A 20105-nucleotide genomic window follows, 5' to 3' on the forward strand; every position below is an offset into this window, starting at 1 on the left:
CAATCCTTGGCGATCTTCTGACCAATCTCTTGTAATATAGGTGGGCACTCCTCTTCTCCATACACAAGTTGGTGAAGCAGATTCCAACTTTCAGACTCGCTAAGCAACCGCACCTGATATTGCAGACTCGAAGAGCTAGCATAGTTCGCCACATGAGATCCCCTAGTGGTGATCACAATGCGTGACCCATTGTTGTTATCTGAGAAGTACATCCTCATCTCATCCCAAAATTTGGTACTCCAAATATCATCTAATACAATCAAGTATTTTCTACCGAACAAGCTCTTGTACAACATATCTTTTAACTTATCAATAGGTTGATCACATTCTCTTCCAATTATGCAACGAAGAAGGTTTTGAGAACTTGTTGCATATTGTAGTCTTGTGAGATAGTGGTCCAAGCACGGTATGCAAAGTGATCAACAATCAATGGATCTCCATAAAGCTTTCGAGTAAGAGTGGTTTTACCTACTCCACCCATACCAACGATGGGGACGATCTCCAGCTTCTTCTCCAAACGGGTTAGCCGATCCTTGAGCTGCCTCAGATCTCCATCAATTCCCACAAGCATCTTGTTATCCTCCATCTCCACGAGCTTCAAGTGTTCCATAGGAGAATCAAGTTTTCGAAGCATCTTCTCATCCTCCATCTCCACGAGCTTCTCTGCTTGCTTTGTAAGAGAATCAAAATCTAGTATTACTTGCTGCAGATCTGGTGTGGTAAAAGTGAAAATCGCAGAATCATATCCAGGGAGCATTTGATCAACCATGTGGGATTCAATGATGTCTTCTGCTCGATGTGCTACTTCTCTGACTTGGTTGTCTAGTTTAATGAGTGAAGATTTATCAAGAAGCTGCTGAAGAGAAGTAGTTTTATCGATAAGGGATTGAAGTTGAGGGTTGTTTTCATCAACGATCCATCTTGGTTGGTCAGGATTAAGGATTCGTTGGAGAATGGTGATGAGTGGTTGAAGATTGTAAGTCATTTTTCAGATCTCTAACAAAAGAAACAAAGGGAAGTAAAGTAATGCCATTAATTAGTTACAGTTACAGTGAGAGGAAGCTCACTGGACAGTAAAACGCACGAATATTCATAGATAGACCCTTTCCATTTTAAAAAATTACTACAATTCTCTTTTCTTTTAAGGGATTTTTGTCCTTAAACCATTAGCTTTCTCCTAAATCTGTTATTTTCTACTATAAACTATTAAAAGTGGAATTAAAAAAGATAAATTTATCAAGTGTGTTTTTTTACCTAAAGCTCAGAAACTGATCCGACTGAATTACGTCTCCTAGTTGTCACTAATTTCTCTTCCACCTCATCCTGTTTCTTTCTCGCTTTATATTTCTTCTCTTGTATAGAGCCAAAAAATCAGCCGGCGAAATTGTCGCCATCTCCAGCAAAACCATTGAAAGCTACCCCTCCAGCCAGTTAAACGCACTGAAACCTAAAGCGTAAAATAGCATAAAACCAATCCAATCAGAACGTGAAACCAAATTTTAAATTGTGAATTAAGTACTATATTATTCTAAACTTATTCCTCCGTCCCCCAAATATTGTTCCATTTTGACCCATCACGAATTTTAGGAAATGTAATGAAAAAGTTAGTGGAACGTGAGTCTTACTTTTATATAGTACTCCCTCAGTCACCAATTAGGAGTCACACTTTGACCGGGCACGGGTTTTAAGAAATATAAAGAAAAGTTGGTTGAAAAAGTTAGTGGAATGTGAGACCCATTTTTTATATTGGTTTTATAATAAAATGTGAGTGAATTGAGTTAGTGGAATGTGAGACCTACTTACTATTTATGGTAAAAATTAAGTGTGACTCTTAATTGTGGACGGACCGAAATGGAAAAGTGTGACTCTTAATCGGGGACGGATGGAGTATTAGTTTTATAATAAAAGGGAAGTAAGAATGAGTTAATGAAATATGAGGTCCACTACCATAAATGGTAAAAAGTGGAATGTGACAAATTTTGAAGGACAGACATAAATATAAAAATAGGACAAACTTTCATGGACGGAGGAAGTAATAAATAAAATTTTAGAATTCAATTAGCCTATTTTCTATTTCAAAGATTAGGTACATATTGTATTTTATTTTTTATTTCAATTATATTCTTATTTAGTATGAATTTGATTTTCTTTCTTTGTGTATATTTATCAAATACAACCCTGGTTATGGTAATAACTAATAACTAATAGGACAAACGCAACCCTGGTTGATAGGTGTGTGATCAAATACTAACTAAGTTATGGTAATAACTAATAACTAATATTAATTTTGTATGTTAAAAACATCAACACAAAGACATAAAATTTATCAATCTTCTTGTGCTGATAAACTTATGTCTTTGTGTTGACATTTTAAATTTACATGTTGTATTGATATAATTATGTCTTTGTGTTGATAATTTTAATGCACAATATTGAAAGTTATTAGTTATTACTCTAAATTAGTTAGCACACTAACGCAACCCTACGTTGATATCCTTAATGCTTTGGTATGAATCTAAAAAAAAATCAAATTAGATAGTTTGCTACTTTTATTATTTTGTTTTATGGTTATAGTTGTCATTTTCACTAACACAAATGGTTAGTTTCGACATTATTTTATTTTTAATAAAAAAAAATCAAATTAGATAGTTTTTAGCCCGATAAAATTAAAATTCGATAAGCCTGCACGGCTGCACCCGATTAACCCACAATCCGTTAGGGCTAGACCCAAAAACCCAATGAAATTTCTATCATTATTTTATTTTACTCCTAATTCAACACTTCATTGACTAATTTTATGATATAGGTAACTAAAAAAATAACTTTCAGCTTTATATTAAATGTACAATTATATATTGAATTTTTATTAATATAGTAATTGATAAATAAATTAAACTCACTAAGAGAGTATTTAAATTTCTTAAACATACATTAAAATTTTACGAAATATCTCAAATATTAGTATTTAATAATATTTATAATTGAGTTTAAGCATACATCTCAAATTTGTCATAATTAAATATTTTATACTTTACAAATATAACTAATTTTCATCATGATTTATTGGATGATCGCATCTTATTCTTATCGGTAGTAACCCGATTAACCCGCTAGGCTAGCCCGAAATCCGAACTTTTTAGGATTACGGTTGAATGTTTATAACCCGAAAAAAATCACAACCCGATTAGCCTGCACCCGATTGACCCACAACACGAGTAGGGTTGACCTAAAACCCGATAGGTCTACCCAATTGACATCCCTAATTTACATGAATATATTTTCAGTTCAAAGGTATAATTTAGGGTAAATAGCCATTTAAATCATCAAATTTGGTCAAAATCTGGTCCATCCCACAAAGTTTAAAATCCGCTAATTAAATCACAAAGTTTCAATTTTTCTAGTATCCCATAGGTCGAATTTTAGGTGGAATATTTTCATCTCTACATTGAAATCCATCTTGAAATCTCAATCCAACTTTAAGATCAAGCTCCTTGTGATTACACTTTGGATTATACACACATCTTTTCGTGATTTAAGTCTCAATCCATCTTGAAATCAATCCACCCCAACAAAGATTCCACCTAAAATTCGACTCATGGGATAAATTAGAAAGATTGAAACTTCGTGATTTAATTAGCAGATTTCAAACTTTGAGAAATAGACCAAATTTTGACCAAACTTGATAATTTAAATGTTATTTATCCTATACTTTAATGGCAGAAAAATGAGTATAACTAATAAAGAAGACTGAGACTTAATTTTTCATGCTTGAGTGCGTTTAAGTCACTAATTAGTTTAGGAATAAATTAATATTTGTTCTTCTATCTTTAAAAATGTTTTAAGAATCAAATAGTACTTAATATACTCCTTTCGTTCCACAAGAAAAGTCATATTTGGTGTGGACACAAGTTTTAAAAAATGTATAAAGAATAGTGTGTTGGAAAAAGAGTGGAATATGAGATCCATTTTTTATATTGATTTTTATAATAGAATGCGAGTGAAGTGAATTAGTGGAACGTGAGACCTACTTACCATTTATGGTAAAAGTAACATGTGACTTTTATTGTGGAACGTACTGAAATGGCAAAATGTGACTCTTATTGTGGGACGAGAGGAGTATTGTATTAATCAATTTATTTATTAATTTTTTGTCCATAATTATCCATCTCATATATCATATTCGGTCTTTCTGCTAATACATATTCATTTATCATTTACTAAATTTTAAAATAGACAGCACATTCCACTTTTAATTTATTATAAAATTAATATTTCATATAAAATGACACACGTTTCATTAACCTTTTTCTTAATATTTTTTGATTTTTAAAATGAGTCAAAGTAGGATAAATAAGCTCAAATGGATGAAGTAACATATTTATATTAAATTAATATCTTAACAACTCAATTTGTGGGCTCTTATGATATCAAGATATCACTATCTGTGTTCTTTGGATTCTCAAATCGAAAATCCTGGACACACCATTATAGACCATTAGTACTATTAGAAAAGGCTAGTCGCTACCAAAGATTCAAGAGCATCACATGTTTTGCCATATTTGTTATTAATTTTCAGCACCGGCTCATTCTAATTTCTAGTTTCGTCCGTGGGTATAATTTATATAGGACTTTAATAACAACATCTAAAGTAATAAAACTAAATAGAGGGGAAAGAATTCAAATGTTCATAGGCCTTAGTAAAGATTGCAAGCGGTTGGGCCCTGAAGTCTAGGCCCTAGGCCCAACCCAATTTGAATGGAAACTCGTTACACGAAAGGTAGTCTCGCGCCAGCCCGAATTCGTTACTTTTATGAAAACTCAAGAATTTTTCTTCCTTTTGGTTCCATCGTCAGATGATGATGATCTTCATCCTGTTTAATCTACTTCTCCTGATTTTGGCTCTGACCTCTCCCGTCGGAGGAGAATCGCCGACGTGCTTGGCGGTGTACCGCGAAGGCGGCGCGACGGCGGTTTTCCAATCCCCAAAATGCCCTCGCTGGAACCTCTCGAATTTCAAATCCCAGTCCAATCGGCGATTAGAGTCGCGCTCAATGACGTGTCAGTCGGCTACACTCCAAGGCCGCCGGAAATCACAGGAGGATCGCACTCTTTGCGCTGTCGACCTTCGCATCCCTTTTCCAGGTACCTTTGTGCTGAAAATTATGTCTCTGGGAATTTCGGTGGTTGAATACTCCGTTATTTTGTTATTATCAAGGTCCGAAGGGGGTTAAGGAAGTTAATGTTGGGATAATGGCGGTTTTTGATGGACATAATGGTTCGGAAGCTAGTGAAATGGCATCTGAGTTGCTGTTGGAGTATTTTGTGCTGCATACTTACTTTCTTCTGGATACTACTTACGCTTTCTTGTCGAGGAATTTGATGAAAAGGCTGCCGGATAAAATGGAAGATGCTGCCGGTTTCCAGAAGATTCAATACGAGGATATTGATGGCCGAACTCTGAATATCGGGAGGTCTCTCTTTTCTTGTTATTAATAATGTGCGCGTTTGTCTTGAACTAAATTTTGATGACTTTTTACCATATGTATACATCTATTTGTTTGGACTCTTTATATGTAAGATTCATAAGTTCAAATATGATGAGTGTATGCTATGTTTTCTTCATTTACATTGTGTTTTTCTCCTGTCCTTTCAGTTCATAGGGATGAAGGTGACATTAGTAAACGGAACTCGTTTTTCAGGTTCAAGGTGACTTTGTCAACTATTTTAGATGGATCTTTACCCTTTGACTTATTGAGGGAAGCATTGCTAAGAGCAATTCATGACATTGATGCAAAGTTTACTATGGTGAGTTTTATTTAGGTAACTGAAGATTTAAGGTACTGGTCACCTGCCATTTTCTTATGTGGGTATCTGGTCAATGAAGGATGCAGCAAGATACAACCTGAGTTCCGGCACTACAGCAGCAGTTGTACTCCTAGCAGAAGCTCAAATTCTAGTTGCTAATTTAGGTGACTCGAAGGCATTTTTATGCTCTGAAGTATATCAGTCTCCACCTGAGAATAAAGGTTTGACCATACTTGCCGTTTAAATAGAATCAATTTACTGTTTTATGCTGCCCTATGTATTAGCAGAAGACTACTAATTCACTTGGACCATGTAATATGCTAAATAAAATCAAACTTCTTACAACAGTTTCTTAAAAAATTGTATCTATGTATCTTCAATTGAGGAGAACTCCTGTTTCTAACTTCCAATTGGTGCTGCCAACTGTAGCAACTGTATTTAGGATCATCAAGCAGAGAAGGGCTGAGGGTGTTTCTTTATCTGTAAATGAACGCAATCACTTAAAACGAATGGCGTCTAATGGATGGACAGTGTTAATTGCTAAGGAGCTTACAAATGATCACCATCCTGACAATGAGGTAGAAAAATCCCGGGTTGAATCTGCTGGGGGCAATATTTCAAAATGGGCTGGTGTAGCTCGAGTCAATGGCCAATTGGCTGTAACCAGAGCAATCGGGGACATTCATTTTAAAAAGTAAGACTATTTCTTTTGTGAGGATTTATTTTGATACATGCCCTTCAAATTGATAACTGACCTTGAACCAAGGGACTTAGTCTTTACAGATATTCACTTACACTTTAAAAAAAATGACTGGAAACTGACCAGTTCATTCTTTTTATCATGCTAACAGCTTTGGCGTAATCTCAGTGCCTGAGGTGACAGATTGGAAACCTTTGTCTGGCAATGAAAGTTATATTATTGCTGCATCGGATGGTGTCTTTGAAAAGCTTAGCCCCCAAGACATTTGTGATATACTATGGGAACCCCTTGCTGGCTTCACTATCCGGGAGAAACTCAATTCTACGTGTTCAACCTCATTGGCTGATTGCATAGTTAATGCTGCTTTTGAACAAGGAAGTATGGATAATTTGGCAGCTCTAGTGATTAACATGAGAGAAGCTGGTTCCATTGCGACTTTTGGGGGCAAGATTTACAGGGAACCTGATTACTTGGGAGTAGTAGATGAACGGAAGATATATGTGAACTCAGGTGATCTCTTTTCTCGAAGTAGTTTACATTTTCTCATTGTTTAGGATAATTTTTATACACTTACAAACATGATAAATATCTGATCCAAGATTAGGTTTAAACATGGCATGGCTAAATTTCTATGACATCTTGCATCTTCTTATTTCTTGTATAAATTCACTTTTTGCGGAGTAATAATTCACAGCAACATATTAACCATTATTTCGGTCTCCCCTTATTATGAAATATATGTTTAAAAGGTCACAACTCAGTGCCAGGTATTCTCGAGGAAATAGTTGAAAAGCTTTCTGAAATTTTTTTAGATAATAAAATGCTTCTTATCATCATTTTATTCTTACAGGGGATTGAAAAAGTATGATTTAACTTTGTAATTATTAGTTGATTTGCCACTATTATTGTTGACAAAACTTGGATAACTTGGGCCCGTAGCAGATCTGAATTGATGAATTAATAAAGGCTTCATACTCCCTCCGTCCCATAAAAATATGTGCACTTTCAATTTTCGTCCGTCCCATAAAAATATGGGCATTTCCATTATATAGAAAGTTAACCCCAACCCATTACCCATACACATCAATTTATTTACAACATATACCACTATGGGCCAATATTATAACTCATTAAACCCTAATAATAATGTGGGTCCCACTATCCACTAACACTACTTCAACCACATTTCTCTCCCTCTCTCTTACTTTACCAATTGTGCATTAATTCTCATGCCATTTCAATTGCACATATTTTTATTGGACGGAGGGAGTATGATTTTTTTGAGTATGTACAAGAGTATATATAAAGGCTCAACATATTGAGCGATAAACCTAGGAACGAATAAAACAAAATCCTACTCTAATTAAGGGAACAATATAATGAGGAGATCTGGAATATAATACCAGAATCTCCATCATTACAGTGTATGTTCACAGCTTGTGACTTAGCTCTTCAAATTTGCACATGAGCAGGGCTTTGATAAGTATATGTGCAGTTTGAGACTTAGTAGGGTAGTAGGGGTGTATACAAGTTGTATAACTGAGTCTTAAATCTTCTCGGGAATGAACTGTCGATCTATCTCAATGTGTTCTGTTTGACCATGGTGTACACGATTCTTTGCAATGCCAAATCTTGACATAAAGAACAAGTTCAATCTTTTACGGAAGCAAATAGGTCCCTGTCCATGCATGCTGCTGTTTTTAAATACAAAAATATTTCTCAATCAGTAGCCCATATTATTCAAGCAATCGGTTTTCAGCTGCCGTTGGTGTCCCAGAACCATGTCTATTTGACCTAGTTATGATGCTGTTTCAAGGTTATTCATGTTTGTCTGGTTCCCATATGTATCATTCTCACTTGAGACTTTTGAGTCTGTAATCATATTTTAATTATCTGCATCTGAAATCTGATCTGCTCCTTTATCATTTGTCTAGCTGATGCCAACACCTCAATACTCGCAGAACTGCGGCCGCTTCCAGATGTTACCAAGTTTGATAGATTACTGGTAAGTTCTAGAATAAGAAATACAAGCTTTGTCCTCTATTTCGGTTAGCAACTTGATTTTTTTATACAATTTTTTTCTTGTGTCTTTCCAAATTTCACTCCAATGCTTGCATTTAAAAGCACACAACCAACACTTTTAGTAACTATACTGAGTCCAGTCGTCCACTGTCCTACAGTTATTCTGTCCTTTTAAGCTGGTTTTATTTGGCTTTCAGACACTTTTAGTATCCTTCTTGTGTGCATAGTTTTGTCTGGATGACTGTTTTATGATACATTGCTGCACTGATCATTATCAATTATATGAGAAAATGATGCAAATACTTTTATATACCTTTACTGTTTGTTTCTTTTGTTTGTAACCTGTTGTTCATAAGCAAATTAGACTTATTCCTTCTGTTTTCAGTTATCAATCTTACTTCAAAATGATCAAAGAGAGAATTGTACTCCCTCCATCCCATTACATGTGAGACATTTCTTTTGTGCACAGGTTTTTAGGAGTGAAAAAAAAGTAGAGAGAAAAAGTAGGAGAGAGGATAAAGTAAGAGATTTATAGAGTGTTGCTTTTTTCCATAAAAGGAAATGTCTCACTTATAATGGGACGGCCTAAAAAGGAATACGCCTCACTTATAATGGGATGGAGGGAGTATTATTTTATGGTAATTTGGTTCTTACTACAGGTTGAAGGAAAACACAACAATTTTAGATGCTTTTATTTATCCGAGAATCTTGATGTAAACGATGATTACACATTTTGGATCCACAAAGATGGCCGTGAACCTGTGTCGGAGCAATTAACTGCTTTAAGTGGTGCACATCAGTTTACCTGGAGTAAGTTAAAGTTCCATTTTCATGAAAACGAATTGGCTCTGATGCTCTCATAAAGTGGTGGCATATTGTTAGTTTTTTCACGGACAATGCCACTTGATAAAATGTGTGGAAACTTGGTAAAATTTGTGCAAACTTGATATGCAGGCCGGCCTATTGATTTCTACAGTGATCAGCACACATGCATGCACTTTGGGTCATATATTGATGATGAGAAAGATCACTGCATGAGCTCTGATGGCTTTGCAAGATTCCTTGGTTTTCTGGGATCAATTCCTTTACACAATTCTGGTCAAAATGAGCATGCGACATCAGACACAAGGTGGGTGAGTTCTCTAGTGAAGTTAGTAACTTTCCTCTTAATGCTCCAAGGGTGAAAGGACATTTGGGACTTTGACTAGATGCTGATGTTGATATGAACTGAGTTAGTTAATTCTGTCATCCGCAGATGTTATTCATTTTACAGTCTAGGCTTCTCTTATTCCGTAAGCTGATGCATTAGGTGATCAAGTTAAAATTATTAGGTCGACATATTACTTTACACAATTTACATGACGACGGTTCCATGATAAAATGCTTAGTATATTGTAACTGTATGAGTTTAAGTTTTCCTTACTGGGCCCCTCATTTTTTTGGTTAATTTCCTGTTGAAAACTCATTTATAACTTTGTGAATTGGATATGGCCATGTTTTTCACGTCATAATTGTTTTTCCAGGTAAAGGTTGTTTTGTTTCTTTTAGAACCTGAATGAGCCTATTGACATAGTCTGGAAATGACCTAGATGTATGTTGAATAGAGCAGCTGTTCCAATATCCCTAAATAATAATTGTATTTAATATGTCTCATTTTGTCAATTAGCCAATAATGTTATTATGTATTTCGAATATTTTCATGCCTTCACTCTAGGTACATACTGAAGAAGAAGTTTGATCGTGGAGCATATGGTGAAGTTTGGCTTGCTTTCAATTGGAACTGTTCTCAAGTTGGTAAGAATTCCCAAAGGAAGTTTGTAGAAGAAAATGGTTTCTACAGTAACGAGAGAAGTACTGTGCATAACGAAAATGAAGATACAAATATGTTCTTTGAAGATTGCAAAAGAGGCAATTCTGATGATAACATGTTCATTTTGAAGCGTATAATGGTATGTAATCAAATCCGTTATCTTCTTTCGATGTGTTTTTACATGTTGTATCTCAATGTTTTTATAAATTCATTTTGAAGCAGATAAGGTGCACTGTGCTATTTTCTTGATTGCTATTGCCTCAATCTTTTGAATGTTAAGGTTCTAGGCAACCTTTTCAATCTCATATAGACAAACTTCTTCATAAGAATTTTTAGAAGATTTCACTCTGCCACTACGGTACACTCAAACCTATATTAAGAAATGACATTCCATAGAAAATGAACAAACAAAACATAAGGTAATACTTGCTATTGTGGAGTTGAAACCATTTATTTTCTTGAAGATGCAGTTCTAAACTAGTACATAATTACATGAGAACAACCCGAGGTAATTTTGGAAACAAAATAGTGATGAAATATGCAGGGGGAATATAGTCTTTTTGATGCTTCCTAGGAGAGTTGGTAGTTAGTGGCCATTGATGTCCGTTTTCTAAGAAAGGAGAAAAACTGAACTATATTAAAGTCATTAAGCACACATGAGAATCACATTCATTTGAAGTTATAATTCCTGATTTTTTTCTCCCCTATATGTACAAGGCTTCCAACATATCTTAATGACTAAAACTTGAGTAGGATTGTCCTTGAAGCTATTTCCACTTTTAAAATTTTGGAGATTTAATGATTGGATTTCTATTATAGATTTACTAGAATAAATTGAGGCCTCTCTTGTACTCCCTCCATCCCAATAAATATGAAACGTTTGCTTTTCGGCACAAGATTTTATGTAGTGTTGTTTTGTGAGATAAAGAAGAGAGAGTAAAGTAAGAGAGAGGGAAAAGTAGAAATAAAGTTATTTCTATTTTAAGAAACGTTTCATTTTTAATGGGACAACCCAAAAAGGAAAACGTTTCATTTCTAGTAGGACAGAGGGAGTATTAGCTTAGGGAATTGTGAATAGGCTAACAAAAAAGTAGAATTAATGTAGAAATGGGCCACCCACCCCCTTAAAGACCTTATAAAATGGCAGGGTTATCAAATATATATAGAAGAGACATGATCATTACCAAGTTGATGTGAGAAAAGCAAGAGGGATCTCAACAATAGGAATTCTATCTGGGCTTACTTTTCCAAACACTTTCGAGAGCTTATAAGCCCCTAACATAAGATGTTTTAAAGGAGCTTATAAGCTCAGCCAAACACCCCTAAGTCTTTGTTCGATGATTGCCTTCATCTTTATTTAGTCTTCATTGTAGAACTGAGTATCTATGCTGGGTGATTGTCTTAGGTGTAAGTTTTGCTAATTTGAATGACGTATCAGTTTTTTCAGTTAGTTGACACATAAAACTCAAAAGATTGAGTCAGCACTGGGTGTCAAGAAAAGTAAAATGTACTCTTATTTAGATGCCGAGATTGCAATCAATGTAAAGCAATCATTGTTGGATTTTAAAGCGTCTGAAATTCTAATTTTAAATCAACAATCTGAATAAGTATGCTATTGTAACATTTTCCGTATTCTCTTTTTATGGGGATTGTCAAAATATTTCTTAGTCACTTTGTGTTTGATTAATTTATCTAGCAAATTGCATCGGTATATATGGATAATATACCGGCAACTGGGATCTTACTTAGTCATTAGTCATCAAATGGTTGATATTACAATTTGCGGTTTCTATGTGCAGGTTGAAAGAGGAATTGGTGCTTACTTGAGTGGGTTACGAGAGAAATATTTTGGTGAAATCTTCTTAAATGCTTCCAATTCGCTACAAGGTTCATCACCACCTAGAGAACCAGATTTCTGGAAATTGTCACATTGCAGTACACATGGCTCTGGAAATGTAAATAAATCGGTTAATCGGGACACTGAGGACTCCTCAATTCCAGAAGATGTGAATTTTAGGGAAAAAAGATTGGGTGAAACAGCATATGAAGAAGGACTAAATCACATTGCTAGATATGTTGAATCTTTTGAATCACGGTCTAACGAGATATGGCTTGTATTTCATCATGAAGGTTTTTCCTTGTCAAAACTTCTGTATACTGCAGAAGATGTGGTCAGTGATGCTGACAAAGAAAGAGGCAATCATGGGAAGCGTATTCAGATATTACGTGCTTCAAAATGGTGGCACTGGTTGAAGACAACAGAAACTGGACAAGAGGAATTTCGTGATATAATATGGCAGTTGGTAGGCTACTACTATTTACTTAAGTAGTACATTAAGAAGCATGAACACCTTCTGTTAGTTTATTGTCTCTAGAGGTCTATAATGATTAAGGACCACTGACTTCATGCTCTGAAACCTCAGCGCATAAAGTGGTTTAAAACAAATTAGAAAAAGGAAAACTGGTGGTTTTTCCCTCCAACGGTGAACATATGTCGGCCGTTCATCAAGATTGATTAACAAATCTCGACCATTGAAGCATTAATCCAAATATAAAAATAAACAATTCGAAGATATTAAAAGGAAAATCGGGAACCCATCTTCTTCAAACTGAAACCAAACTCTTATCTACCGTGGTTTCGGTTACAGTACATAACCACACCCATGGTATGGTTTCACTCTCATAGTCAAACAGTTTGGTTCCGGCTTGTCTGCACCACTGAACACGTCTGCCTGTCTCATAACAAATTAGAGTCCAGATACACCTTGGACTTGGAATAGTTTACAATTTTAGACCATGATTAAATAAAACTAAAAGAAGGTGGTGTTTGATTATAAAACAGAATCTGTGATTCTCACTTCAGCCCTGTGATGCATCACTTTGTGTTTTGTTTAGTTGATGGCGCTTAAGTCCTGCCATGATCGCAACATCACTCACAGGGATATCAAACCTGGTAAGAAGGCGTATGAGGTTTGTACTTTATTTTGCCTAAATCTACACAGTTAAATCTAATCAAGGATTTGTTATCTTGCAAGAAAACATGGTAATATGCTTTGAAGACCCAGACTCGGGAAGCTGCTTGACATCAACTCCAAATAGTAGCGAGAACTACACTACTAAAATGTACTGATTATTAGTATATTTTACCTTTGTGTTTCAGTATCTTGGTTCATAAAAATTGATAACTGTACAGTCTATTTTACTGCCAAGATATGCACGACCTTTCCTTTAAGCTATCTGCTTTAGCTGGACTGTATTCTGCAGTTATTCATTCTTACAACAAATCTAGCATATAATCCAATGAATACTATTATACAGTATTCCATATTTTGTTGTTCAAATGATTTTCTCTGGTTATCCCTGTAAAACAAGCATTCTTGTTGGTAGGCAATTGTTGCAAACCTGCATTACTAAGTTCTGATGTATTGATCAAACCAAATGTGTTTAATTTCTCGGACTACTGTCTGACGCCCTTTTCTTACCAATTGCAGGCGCATTATTGACTTTGGTAGTGCTGTGAATGATTTCACAGTGAAACATTTCTATGGATCTCTTGGACCATCGAGGTAATACATTCTCCAGATGGCATGTTACTTCCATCCCTCAAGTGTATTTTCTAGATCTTATACAGAGGAATCAAAGCTAGAATAGATTAGAAAGCCACAATTCTATTTCTGAATGATTTGGTTTTGAGGTTATTTCTACCTTCTTTAACTGTCTTACAGAAGCATAATTTATAGGTTAGAACCACCATCCTCTCATTCTTACATGCTATCCGATCTTATCCGTGGATGCATCTTCTATGTTCTTATATTGCTAATTGACTGTGATTTGCTTTCAACCTACAGCAATGAACAAACGTCAGGGTATGCTCCCCCGGAAGCTTTTCTGAATGTCAGCTGGTATAAGGGGCCTTCAACTGTTACATCAAAGTATGTTGGATTTTCTTTTAATTTGTTTTTTGCGTTTCCATACTTACTTTTCTGCGAGATGAGAGGATAATTAATTGGACCGATTTAAACTGATTTCTCTTTCCTTATATCCGAATACCCTTCCTCCTCTGTTAAGGTGTGTAATAATTATCTGTGATTCTGTGCTTGAGAAACTTTTCCACGTAACTCGGAATCAAATTCTATAAGCTTGAATGCATGCATGCAATCCTGTTGTTGAATCCATTCTGCCATTAAAAAATCAAACATTCTATTGTTAGCTGGAATTTTTAATCATTTCTTAGACTCTCAGAAAATAGTTTGTTGGATGGTCCCAGCATCTCAACATTTAGCTAATCGTGTATGTGTCTCATTGTCAAGAGGAATTAGTAAACAACTATCTGTTATATTCTTCATAGTTTGGGTCTCCATTTATATGGTTATTTTCTGCTCAAGGCTCTGACTGTTGGCATTACTTTTCTCAATAGCATGGGTTGACTTGTGAGAAAACAATTCATCATTGTAATTGCATTTCATAACCACTATAATAAAATTATAGCAACACTAAGAATCTTGTTATGCATCCATTACTCTTTTATATGCAATTTGATTGATCTTTTCAGTGTTGTTCCTTGGCAGGTATGATATGTGGAGTGTTGGTGTGGTAATCATGGAGATGATCTTAGGATCACCAAATGTTTTTCAAATAAATTCTAAAACGCAAGCACTTCTTGATCAACAGCTCAAAGGTTGGAACGATAACTTGAAAGAGCTTGCGTACAAGTAAGAACAGTGTATTACTTTTAGCTTCATTACAGTCCCTTCAGATATAGATTACAATCTTGTTGTGCTTGCTTACGACTGGACTCTAGCTCAGGCACTTCTAGGTTGGTGTTGACACCACATCATCAGAAGTTTAACCTTTTATAAGTGTGAATCTCTTAACATGGAAGGTTTTTGTGCTCGTCTAAGATTTGATTGTCATCGGATGAAGCTTCCTTCAAATCACCACATCTAGAAGAAAAACCACCTGCAATTTTGTTTGCATGCTATGTAATAGCATATGTACTAATGTGACACAATAGTGTAATAAGCTAACACAACTAAACAGGATAAACTAATAAAACATAAATACATAAGAAATTTGACAAAATATAGTATTTTCATCACTGCATAAACACAACAAATTACACAAATAAATCTATTGGTGACTCATTAAACTAATTTCTATATTTCTGAAATTCAAATATCCCCCCAATTTTTTCTGACTACAAATATGTCTATGTACTTGGTTATTGATAGGTGTTTTACTTTTTTTGGCAACTGGAAACAATAAAAAATATGTTTTTCGATGCCAGGCTTAGATCATTGATGGAAATGTGCATCTTAATCCCTGGAATTTCCTCAAAGCTCCATCAGAATGGGGGTACAAATAGCCAGGTGAGCTTTTTTCTCCTTTTGAATTCTGAGTCCAGGTCCTATATGCCTTAAGTGGATGTCAAATGGCTCTTTTGTTGGGGTAAACCGTAATCATCCCACTTCATGTTTTATGTTTTGATGTCTCTAGAATGTCTTTTTTAACAGTTTCCATTCTTAGTCTTGCAATTAAGTGTTATGTGCATGATAAATTATGTCACAAGCCAAATAAATGAGATTAGTTTAACAGCTGTTGAAGGTTATTACGTGCATCCAAAGAATGACGATTTTGTGGCTTGTGTACAGAGTTCTAGTTCACCAGTTCCGTGGAAGTGTTCTGAAGAGTATTTCTCTTATCTAATACGGAGTAGAGATCCTCTTCAATTAGGGTCAGGCTTCTCTTTCCCTTTATTGGTGCATTTTAGTTGATGGATTGACCTCACTATTTAACAAATTTCCTTTTCCCTGTATCAGATTTCCAAATATATGGGCTTTGCGTTTAGTACGTGGCTTACTAGAGTGGGATCCTGTAAGTTTGCTCTTCAGTGGTTTAGTATTTAAGTCATTTCTATAAAAAGTTATCCTGGATAATTCAATGAATTCTTACTAATACATATGTTGGTTTGGTTATTCCATCAATGTAGTTACTCATGTTGACTTTTTAAATCTGAACTGTGTTGATCGTATGAATTTCTTACATATGGGATTTGAATCAGGAGAGCCGGCTGAGTGTTGATGATGCTCTGAGGCATCCTTACTTTACATCAGCTTCTTAAGGATTGGCAATCCTTATCATTGACGTCCTTATTTTTTGAGGGGGGAAGAGAAGCAAGTACGGAGCCAGTTCTAACGAATGGGAAGCTATCCCCATTTTCCATCCAAATTTCAGGTTCTCCTGGAAGTCACTATGATCAAAAGACCCAACTTGTGGATGGAAAATGGAGGAAAATATCAAATTTGGTAATCGTATGCCCGTAAAGAGCAATGGTTCCTAGCATCTGAGCTGTGGCCTGCCAGGTGGCATCCATCTGTTGTCTTGCTGTACAGCCACCCCGAGGTGGTCATCGGGTTTAGGGTTGGTCATCGTCTGCTTATGGCCAAGCAAGTCTTAAAATCGAATGAAAGCTGCTACCAGATTGATGGAAGTGAAAAATCAGCAGGAAGCAGAAGAGTGTTGTTAGGGGGAGCTTTATTGCTTGTGTTTGTCTTGAATCCTTCAAAACATTCTACTTGTAGTCCAATATTATTATCACTCTGTTACTACAGTTTCCAATTTTCAATTCTCAAGTGCTTTCAATTTCTAGTTTTTCTTTCTCTAAATAATTACCAAACATTAAAAATTAATAGAGTTATTTATAGGAATAAAGACATCTATATATATAAAAAAAAAAAGCATAAGAGGGGCTTGTGATGCAGATGGCATCCAATTGGATAACAGAGAGATGGATTTTTTTAATATCATCATTCATCAATAAATGGCGTAGGTGGAATAATTATAATTCCACGTTGCTTGTTTTTTTGGTCTTGAATCTTGATTGTTTATGCGCCACAACCTTTGGAACTGGAAATATAAGTCATCAGTAGATTTCATAAATTTTTAATGGCAATATGATTGTTTTCTCAATAATAGCTGTATTAAGATTTTTTGAAGGAAATAATTAAGGTGAACATAATAATTTTCCATTTATTTAGGGAGAGAGAGTTAGTGGCATATTACGCACGTAACTTAGGTGAGAGAGGCACATTTTTTTAACAGTGAGTTACCCATCAATCTTATCTTAAAAAGAATATACTATATCAGTATATTGGATTGATTAGAGGTTTTTGACGGAACAAACAATATAATCATCAATTGCTAGATTCTAAACATCCCACCAACACCAAACAATATTTGAGTGTGCATCATATACTCTTTAAAATTATATCAACCATATTTTTTTAATTTATTTTTTTGAAGTGTAGGCTTGTGCGTACGTAGAGGGACTTATTTAAAAATTCACGTACTCTTATAAGTTACTAACATTAACAATTGAAGGAATATAGTTGGTACAATACTTTTGGCACCAGTGGTAGCATCCAATTAGTCATAAGCGAAGCAGTTGGAATCCAGTGTCCGAATTCAATATTTTGTAATATTTCTTTCTAATTATTTCTTGCCGTTGTTAATTACGGTTTGTTATTATACGGTAACTAGGGAGTTTAATTATAACTTTATTAATTAACAAATGATTATTGTGGTTGATAAATCCATATATAATTATGTAGTAGTGTGCAAGTTTCCGAGCTCCAATTCTTTTAAATAGACACGAGAGGCCACTAGCGGACGGTGTAATCGTGTAGTTGTAAATTTTGATATGTGAAGTCAACTTCACGAATTTGATATGTGAACAATCGAATTTGTATCTTCCTAGTTGAATTCGTAAATGAAGTTTTTGAATTTGTGATTAAATCTCAGGGAGTTCATATTTGTATCTTCCTAGTTGAATTCGTAAATGAAATTTTTTAATTTGTGATTAAATCTCAGGGAGTTGATATTTGTATCTTCCTAGTTGAATTCGTAAATGAGTTGTTCTATTACAACACATAGAATTCGTAAGTCAGATTGCTTGGTTAAATATGTTTTGATGTATTGGGCTGAAATTGCATATGTTAGTTGTTAAAATATCTCAAGTTGCTTTCTCAAATTAATAATCGACGACCAATTCCATTGCTTTAAATACTTATTGCTTCTGTGCTTGCATTGAAGTGCTTTTTGTGCTTTATTTAACACTGATTTTGAATCACATGTTTACTTGATTTAATACCTTGTATTGCTTTCCTCTTTTATATAAATTGCTTATTCTATATTATACGCAGTTCCTTGTGTGGCCGACTGCCCTGACAAAGTAAAGCCATTCACTGACAAGAAATTCAACAACTTGGACGACAAAATTGCTCTCTACTATGCTTATGCTCGTGAAGCTGGTTTCGACATACGGAAACGTGAAACCAAATCTTCTATACTTTATTTTTATTGCTGGCCACTGAATCCGCAGTTACATATCATTGTGATAGATTGATTATTTCATTAGTTTTTTGCTTGTTTATTTGACTTCGGATGTAGAATATCAGCATGGTAGGGTTTTTTTTTTATATAAATTAACTCCAATATGAAGGAGGAAATTACAAATAAACTCCTAAGGAAGGAGGAAATTACAACTGATGTCAAGAGGGCCCGAACTCGACACCTCATATATTGATGTCTAAGCTCATTGCCGCTAGGACAAAGGCTCTGGACTATCAGCATGGTAGGTTAGATGCTTATTATTGCTTGATTCCTAGTTTAAAATTGCTTATCAGAGTGGCGTGTATTCCAGATTCGTCAATAATGTTCTAACAAAAATGATTGATCACATATTGCATGTCAATATATGCTGTATTGCTTTTTTACTATGATTTTTTTACACACTATCAATACAAATCGCCTAGCCATTAATCTGGTTTAATACGACTTTGCTTCATCTCGCTGTGTGATTAACACAGGAAATTTGTTTGAGAGATTACTTGTATTAGAAGAAGTTGTTACATATTTCTTATATTATCTTGCTTGGTAACATTTATTTTAATGCTTGGTTCTTCTTTCCAAATTGCATCAACCACAACTATGATGGGGTTGGCAACAGAAGAACAAATAAATCAGAGTTTAGATCTGTTTAGGAGATTATTTAGACAAATTCTATTCGTGCAATTATCACATGTATCATGCTCAAAACTTGAATTAAGTCATGCTATTGATTAATTGAAATCTAAAGCATGTTTTTATACCGAATGAATTGATTACCTTCTTGATTCTTCAAAGAATCGCAGATTGCTCGCTACTTCTCCACATGATGATCTTCAATACTAGACCATGATCTTCTGACTAGTTCTCAAACTATATTTCGATATCACGCTGGACTTATCTTATCAAAGTATATAAGACTTGAATAAAGAAGAGATAGAAATCCCATTGAGAGTGGGATTATCAAAACATATAGGACTTAAATAAAGAAGAGATAGAAATCCCATTGAGAGTGGGATTATCAAAACATATAGGACTTGAATAAAGAAGAGATAGAAATCCCATTGAGAGTGGGAAAGGGAGAAAATCGGCGCTTCGTAGGGTGAAGGGGACGAATTTTGTTTTTGTATTCTCTATACCGCGTCTCATTTATTCTCCTATTTATATTAAGTTACATATTGGGCCTAGTCAGGAATTTATGGAGGTTTGGATGCAGGCCTCCCACAATTGGCTTTTATCTAATTAAATTGAACCAAAATTTAATCCAAACTCTAATTGGAATATTATTATCAGCCATTACAATAATGATATTGATTCATCTATCCTGATCCAAAATTAAAAGTAATTTGGGCTTCCTTGTTTAAATAGTAATGTCCCGCACTT

At 34.8% G+C, this 20105-nt stretch overlaps 2 protein-coding genes across 6 annotated transcripts; one reads left to right on the forward strand and one right to left on the reverse strand.

Annotated features, from left to right (window-relative positions):
- Positions 1-337: 337 nt before the first annotated feature.
- Positions 338-985, reverse strand: LOC125197691 (probable disease resistance protein At1g59620). Its single transcript, XM_048096331.1, has one exon. It carries the CDS (start codon positions 983-985, stop codon positions 338-340), a length of 648 nt encoding a protein of 215 aa, XP_047952288.1.
- A 3842-nt stretch (positions 986-4827) lies between these two features.
- LOC125200884 (probable inactive protein kinase At3g63330) lies at positions 4828-16498 on the forward strand. 5 transcript variants are annotated; one of them, XM_048098700.1, is made up of 21 exons: positions 4828-5142; positions 5216-5471; positions 5700-5805; positions 5885-6026; positions 6235-6499; positions 6657-7015; positions 8440-8510; positions 9187-9337; positions 9482-9656; positions 10242-10476; positions 12137-12224; positions 12468-12640; positions 13233-13290; positions 13373-13460; positions 13829-13903; positions 14186-14269; positions 14906-15049; positions 15625-15706; positions 15989-16071; positions 16157-16211; positions 16399-16498. In XM_048098700.1, the coding sequence occupies exons 1-21, from the start codon at positions 4854-4856 to the stop codon at positions 16456-16458; spliced, it is 3039 nt and encodes a 1012-aa protein (XP_047954657.1). In that variant the 5' UTR covers positions 4828-4853; the 3' UTR covers positions 16459-16498. The 5 variants fall into 5 exon arrangements, with proteins under 5 accessions (XP_047954657.1, XP_047954655.1, XP_047954658.1 ...); XM_048098698.1 differs by having other exon boundaries at positions 12137-12640; XM_048098701.1 differs by lacking the exon at positions 12137-12224 and having other exon boundaries at positions 10242-10321.
- The last annotated feature ends 3607 nt before the right edge of the window (positions 16499-20105 follow it).

The sequence above is a fragment of the Salvia hispanica genome, chromosome 1 (genome assembly GCF_023119035.1).
Source record: "Salvia hispanica cultivar TCC Black 2014 chromosome 1, UniMelb_Shisp_WGS_1.0, whole genome shotgun sequence".
NCBI lineage: Eukaryota > Viridiplantae > Streptophyta > Magnoliopsida > Lamiales > Lamiaceae > Salvia > Salvia hispanica.

Coding starts and splice junctions, on each gene's coding strand:
- LOC125197691 (XM_048096331.1), bottom strand. CDS start 985: ATGACTTACAATCTTCAACCACTCATCACCATTCTCCAACGAATCCTT.
- LOC125200884 (XM_048098698.1), top strand. CDS start 4,854: ATGATGATGATCTTCATCCTGTTTAATCTACTTCTCCTGATTTTGGCT. Junction 7,016..8,439: donor GAAGATATATGTGAACTCAG/GTGATCTCTTTT, acceptor TCATTTGTCTAG/CTGATGCCAACACCTCAATA. Junction 9,657..10,241: donor CATGCGACATCAGACACAAG/GTGGGTGAGTTC, acceptor CCTTCACTCTAG/GTACATACTGAAGAAGAAGT.